This window comes from Cyprinus carpio, chromosome A9 (genome assembly GCF_018340385.1).
Source record: "Cyprinus carpio isolate SPL01 chromosome A9, ASM1834038v1, whole genome shotgun sequence".
NCBI classification, from domain to species: domain Eukaryota; kingdom Metazoa; phylum Chordata; class Actinopteri; order Cypriniformes; family Cyprinidae; genus Cyprinus; species Cyprinus carpio.
In genome coordinates, this window is record NC_056580.1 from 18,840,077 (window position 1) to 18,846,793 (window position 6,717).

Below are 6,717 nucleotides of genomic sequence, written 5' to 3' on the forward strand. Positions count from 1 at the left end.
TTAAAAGCCTCAGGAATCTTTTGCAGGTGTTTAGAGTTAATTAGTTGATTCAGATGATTAGGTTAATAGCTCGTTTAGAGAACCTTTTCATGATATGCTAATTTTTTGAGATGTGAGCTGTATGCCAAAATCATCAGTATTAAAACAATAAAAGACCTGAAATATTTCAGTTGGTGTGCAATGAATCTAAAATATATGAAAGTTTAATTTTTATCATTACATTATGGAAAATAATGAACTTTTTCACAATATGCAATTTTTTTTAAAGAAGGACCTGTATATATATATTCATCTCATTATGTGACATTTTTCTTTTGAATTTTGAGCTACAGTATGTGGCAACTCTTCATTTGTACTGATAAATCTTAATGCAGTGGTGCATGCTGTCTGACACAACTAGAAGATCATTAGGTAAAAGTGCCAGTCCACGTGGGCTGCTAAGTCCATCAGACAAAATAACTCGTCCTGCCCCTTCAGAAGGATATAGAAGTACCCGATGTTTTTCTCCCCAGTCTGCCACCATAACAGACCCATCCTTATCAATGCAGAGGCCCCAAGGACAGGAGAGTATGGGCCCTAAGCTAGAACAAACACCCAGGATTCGTAGGGTGTCCATCCCTAAAATCTTCACACAAGGCTCCTGCCCTATTTCACTGCCTCGCTCAGACACTGCGATCAGACCAGAGTACAGGCATGCTGCGACCAGGTAAGGCCTGTGGAAACCGGTCACCACAGTGCGTTCCAATCTGGAGCCAGTTTTAGGTTCAAGTTTTAGTGCTGTAAGAGTACCCTTTCGTATATCTGCAACTAGGAATTCATCTCTTTGGGTGACTGTCACTCCCCTCGGTGCTTCCAACTCATCTCGAGGTACTCCTGCAATGTAGGGTCCCCCTCCAAATGTTTGTAGAAGACGCCCATGCCGACTAAGGATCAGGAGAGCCCTTTCAGCTGCACAGCTCAGAGCAATCAAACCCTTGGCATTGACAGCCACATCAAAGTAATTGCGGCAACGTTGTGAGGAGCCTCCCAAGTCATTACTTGGAGAAGTCACTTGTTGTAGGATATTGCCATGGGCATCAGTTACCTGGACACGAGCATTCCCACAATCCACAAAGAACAGCTGACCTTGCGGTGTTGCGTGGACACCACTGGGCAGAGTGAGATCAGCACGTCCTGAGCCTTGTTTACCAAACTGCCGGACAAGACGCACCTGCTCTGGTGCTAATGATTCAGCATCCTCCTCTAACTCTAGAAGGGCTGGCTCACTCCTCTCTCCACGCAATTTGTTCTCATTTAGAGAATTCTGCCGTCCTGATGTAAAGTGGTTCCGTCTTTTCTGAGATGAGTTATCGATAACAGACATAGAGAGTGAACGAGACACTCTACTGGAACAAGAAGCATGTTGTTGGGTGTTCTTTTGAGAGAAGTTACCATGACTGGGACAGGATTTAGTCCGTGATACCTCATTTCGTTTTTGGAAGTTGGGGCTTGTGAGTGAGGATAAATGACTCTTAGTTACACTCCATATGCTTGATTGGTGTGTTCTGGTTTCACTGAGGGGTCTGTTGCAGTAGGAAATGTCAGCAGCTGATCTGGAGAGGCGAGCAGTATGACGCTGGGAGTTGGTAAAATCTCTGGGGGCGCTGATAATGAAGGTGTACCCAGAATCTACACTCTCTGCAGGGGATGGTGCACGGTTTTGTGGGTGGTCATCTGAGGATGCACTTAATTGAGAACAAGACCTACCACAAAGGAAGTGGTTGTTGCTGCCTTGACTAGAGATGATCTCTCTGGGGCTCTGTGGTGATGTAGATCCAGTCCTTCTTGCATGATTTTTATGGTCAAACTGATGCAAGAACCAGCCACCTTGTTCTTGATGACCTTGTTCTGGAGATGGAGAGAGTTCTTGTTGCCTTCTTGCTCTCTGTGAAGCAAACTGTGTGATTGGTCCATTTTGTATTCGGGCAAAATCCTCACCCTCTGACTCACCATGACTAAGTGATGGCACAGCCAAAAAGAGCTCATCTTCTTTGCATTCAGATGAAGGAGATTCACACTCATCCTCCTGTGATGTATCACGTTCACATGGGACAAGTTTAGGGGATCTGTGACACAGTTGTGGGGACTGACGTTTCACCTCTTCCCCTGATTCTTCATCACTTGGGGCTGACAAACAGAGCTTCCGGACAACCCTCAAGTTCCCACTATTAATGGATGAGTGACTTGGATTAGGCCCTGGAGATAGGACTTGGTTTTGTCCAGGACTTGTTCCATCAGGTGTGCTCAGTCCCTCTCCACTGACATGAGCCACACCGCGTGCTTCATTGGCATGGAGGGAACACATTTGCCCCTGCTGCCCACAGCCTCCAACAGGAAAATAAACATTGTGGTCTTGTATTTTGATTTCACCAAAAGTTACAGCATTTGGTTGGGCACTTGGTTTAAAAGATACACGACTGAGTGTAAGCGAGACTTCCCAAGGTTGGACTAGTTCTGCAACACCCTTAAGAAGCTGGTCCCGCTTCAGATCGCACTCTCGATCTTTATTACCATCCCCACCACCACATTTCTTTATTAGCTCTCGAAGTTTAATGACTTTATATAATCGCTGGTCTATCAATCTTTGTCCAACACTTATGGCTGCTCCATTGTCCCTCTGCACCTGTCTGCGCTGTAGGTCCCGGTGATCCTGTTCTACCCTTTCCAGTAGACGACGTTCCTCCCTTTGTGCTCCAAGCAGTGCACGCTCCACACCTCGACCTACAGTCTGCGCTTCAGTCACTTGTTGCTCCCTCAGACGTCTGAGCTCTGTTTCACATCTTGCTAAATCACATAGTGCCTGGGTAGCCCAACATGGTAAGGAAAGCAAAGAGGCTACCTGAGTAGGCTTTGGGCCCTCATGACCTTCTATGTCTGACTGTGCCGTTGGGCTTAGAGGGGGCTGTGGAGATATGCTAGGGGAAGTTTTGTTGCTCATTGGAGATGCAGCAGACATTTTTGCAGGGAATTAGTAAAGGCTTATTTGCAGAGGCTTGTATCTATTTTGGACCTGTTAGGAGAGGTACAGAGAAAAAGGGAATAAAATTGAGGCTATTAGAAAAATGATCTTCATTGCACTAATTTGTATTTAATATTATGGCATTAAGACAAATAAAAAAACATGAATTTAATTCTCATATAATTGAAATGTGTAATATCATAGTGTGACATTAAAGCACAAAACAAACAGGTAATGAAAACTCAGAAGATCAGAAGATCCTCTCTTAGATGAAAGTTTAATCTTCATTTTACGACACTCATTTTATTAATGTTACTGTCAAACAGGTTTCACATCAACTTTACAAACACTCAAATTAGCTGAAAATTCTAAAAGATTTTAAGGGAAAAAGTAGATAAGAAATCCAGCCAGCAATCAGTGTGCTGCAACACATAATCAACATTTCATGAAACATGTCTACAGCCCTCTTTTGAAACTGACCTTTACAGTATGTGGAACCACTATTACTTATTTATACAGTATTAAATATTTTTGTCTCAAAATGAAAAATAAACTGCAAAGACCTGCTTATGTCACTTATGTGAATAAAACACCTCAAAGCGCTTTTCAGGTCAAGCACTCATGCATCATCAATACTCTCCTTACAGTTTAGGAAAAAGTAGTTGCTTTCCTGTAACCTATGGCAACCAAAGTCATGACAACAGCAGCCATTACAACATAAAGATACCACAGTAAAAATAAACAATGAATACAACAATTAAATAATTGTAATACAGAATAAATTCATGTATTATAATTAGCATAACATATAATTATATATAATATAGCAATAATGTGCAATATATTTTAAAAATGGGTATTAAGGTGACAGTAGTGCAGGAGCAATTTTTTAACAATGTTATGCAATTAAATAACACCAGTTTTTACATCAAAATATCATGTTTTGGATTGTATCTTCAGAAATATTAAAACATTTAAAGAAGCAAATCAAATAAGCAAATAAGCAAAATGCCTTGTAGGTGAAATTATAAGTTGTTTCATCTTACCTTTTTTATTGCCAGAGCTAAGATGTTTCTTGGAGAGATAACAACATAACACTCAACCCATTGTTTCAGGCTGTTGTACTGACTGAAAGTAGGGAACCTTGCTTCTGGAATTTGATATGGTTCACTGTCTCGTGGAACAGTTGCTGAGTACATTTGAGAGGGCAATCAGTGAAACAAGACCAGAGAACAAACAATGCACATTTTGTTTGTCTTTTCTGACTGCCTTTATATTACTGATGTATCAACTATATATTGAACATTATTTATTATTACTGATTATTTATTTGCCCTTTATTAATAGTATTATTATCAGTTCTCTTTATTACTTTCTCATATTTAAGAATTGCAAAGAAAGTGTTTCTTTCCCACAGTACTGATGTGCATGTGACAAACAAAACTTTGACATTGACTGACAGATGGAAAGCCGAGAAACTCTGACAGAACTGATGAATTGAGGAACCAAGGATTGGCTAGAGAAAGACTACTGGAAAACACAGAGAAATTGTGGCTGACAGACAAATATGAGCAAAGGAGAGGGAGAGACAGATAGAAGAAAGGGAGTCAGAATATTTCTAGCACCGAGGAGATTATTAGCATTTCAAATTCAGGGAGGCAGGCAGTGAACGAAAGAGGACAGCATATATGTGGGAGGCAAAAGACAGACTAAAAAGAAAAAAAATGTCATCACAAAACTGAAAAGTGCAATTGCTCTCCTTTGCTCACTTGTATTTTCACTCTGCAGCCTTCTATCTCAGCTCTTCAGGCCCAGTATGACATCAGGCTACACATCAGCGCAACACTCCAATACTTAATTCATGATGAGGTTTAAAGCAGTTGAGTCCAAAGTGTGCATGTGTAGTGGGAGGAAGAGATACTGCAAGTAAAGAAAAGTAGGTTATTATCAGAGTACATGAAGATTCATGCTGTGAATATAGCGAATGATAGCAGTGCATACCTAAGATGCATGATAAACATAATGCAGTATCTTTTAGATTTAAAAAAAAAAAAAAACTGGCAGACTATAAGCTGGATAAATGGCAATTTACAACAATCTAAAGAAAAGGTTTAGCAGCAAAATTTCACCTTGTGTAATGTAGTACAATATTTCCCATTCAGGTACAATCTGAGACACCTACTTAATTTAATACTATTTTACAGCACTAGTCCTGATCGGTTCTGTTTGAGAGACAATGGTATAAAAGAGAGGAGGGACACGGTAGAAATATGGATGCAAGCAAGACATGCCAAGCAGGAAACTAAATGAAATAATGACAGTCACCATTTGGCAAATCATCAAAGTTTTCTCTGTGTGTAGTTAAAAAAAAAAATAATAATAATAATGTGTCCAATTGTGATGGCATGAAGATGATTCAGTCCAAGAGAGTGTAAGACGATTTATAAATCTTAAAAAAAAAAAGATTGCCAATGTCGTCTAAGGTTTCCGCAGTCTGGGTGAAATTACGTCTTTTGTACGATAATTTAGAAAAATGGAGATTAAACCATTGCATTGCAGTAGAAATTTAAATAGTCATTTAAATAACTGTAACATTGCATGCAAAGTCATCTGATATGGTGCATGTGTTTGTGTGTCCTCCTGTGTCTTTTCTGTAGATATCCTCTTACATTACTTCCTACATTATCTATGAGGAGCTGCTGCAGATGAACTCTGCATACTGGCTTTGTACAAGAAGGACAGTGAACAAAAGCGATGAACTATTTTTAGTGTGCAATAAACAGTTACCAAACTAAATATGTATCTTCATGCAAGAGCAATTAATTATAAATATCACTCCACTAAACAAAGTTCAAACTGGCAGTGCCAGATAACATTGTGATAACATTTCAAACTACTTATTTATAACCAAATAAACGTAACACAAGTAATTCACGTATTCAGGTATTCAATGATATTCATTAACTGCTCTAAAACCATTGTAAATCATTTAAAACATAGTATTTCTTTAAACAACTTTAAAATGATTGGTAATAAGAAGAAAACATGAACATATTTCAAAAGTGGTGTATAAGACAAACCTAATAACAAAAAAAACAACAACAAAAAAAGATTCCCTATCGATACTACACTCGTACTGCTTCGTAAGCCATTTAAGGTCAAGTCAAGTCACCTTTATTTATATAGCGCTTTATACAAAACAGATTGTGTCAAAGCAACTGAACAACATTACTTAGGAAAACAGTGTGTCAATAATGCAAAATGACAGTTAAAGGCAGTTCATCATTGAATTCAGTGATGTCATCATTCAGCTCAGTTCAGTTTAAATAGTATCTGTGTAATTATTTGCAATCAAGTCAACGATATCGCTGTATATGAAGTGTCCCCAACTGAGCAAGCCAGAGGCAACAGCGGCAAGGAACCAAAACTCCATCGGTGACAGAATGAAGAAAAAACCTTGGGAGAAACAAGGCTCAGTTGGGGGGCCAGTTCTCCTCTGGCCAGATGAAACCAGCAGTTCGATTCCAGGCTGCAGCAAAGTCAGATTGTGCAGAAGAATCATCTGTTTCCTGTGGTCTTGTCCTGGTGGTCATCTGAGACATGGTCTTTACAGCGTATCTGGGGCTCATCTAGTTGTCCTGGTCTCCGCTGTCTTTCAGGGCTGTAGAGGTCCCTTCTAGGTGCTGATCCACCATCTGGGCTGGATACGTACTGGATCC

At 39.8% G+C, this 6,717-nt stretch overlaps 1 protein-coding gene across 1 annotated transcript; it reads right to left on the minus strand.

Moving 5' to 3' along the window:
• Positions 1-276: 276 nt before the first annotated feature.
• LOC122146143 lies at positions 277-6,080 on the minus strand. The gene is made up of 2 exons (XM_042763917.1): positions 4,045-6,080; positions 277-3,049 (listed from the first exon to the last, which is right to left on the minus strand). Exon 2 carries the CDS (start codon positions 2,993-2,995, stop codon positions 347-349), a length of 2,649 nt encoding a protein of 882 aa, XP_042619851.1. The 5' UTR covers positions 2,996-3,049; positions 4,045-6,080; the 3' UTR covers positions 277-346.
• Positions 6,081-6,717: the final 637 nt, after the last annotated feature.

What these genes read in the sequence shown, in the direction of transcription:
- LOC122146143 (XM_042763917.1), bottom strand. Translation starts at nt 2,995, where the DNA reads ATGTCTGCTGCATCTCCAATGAGCAACAAAACTTCCCCTAGCATATCT.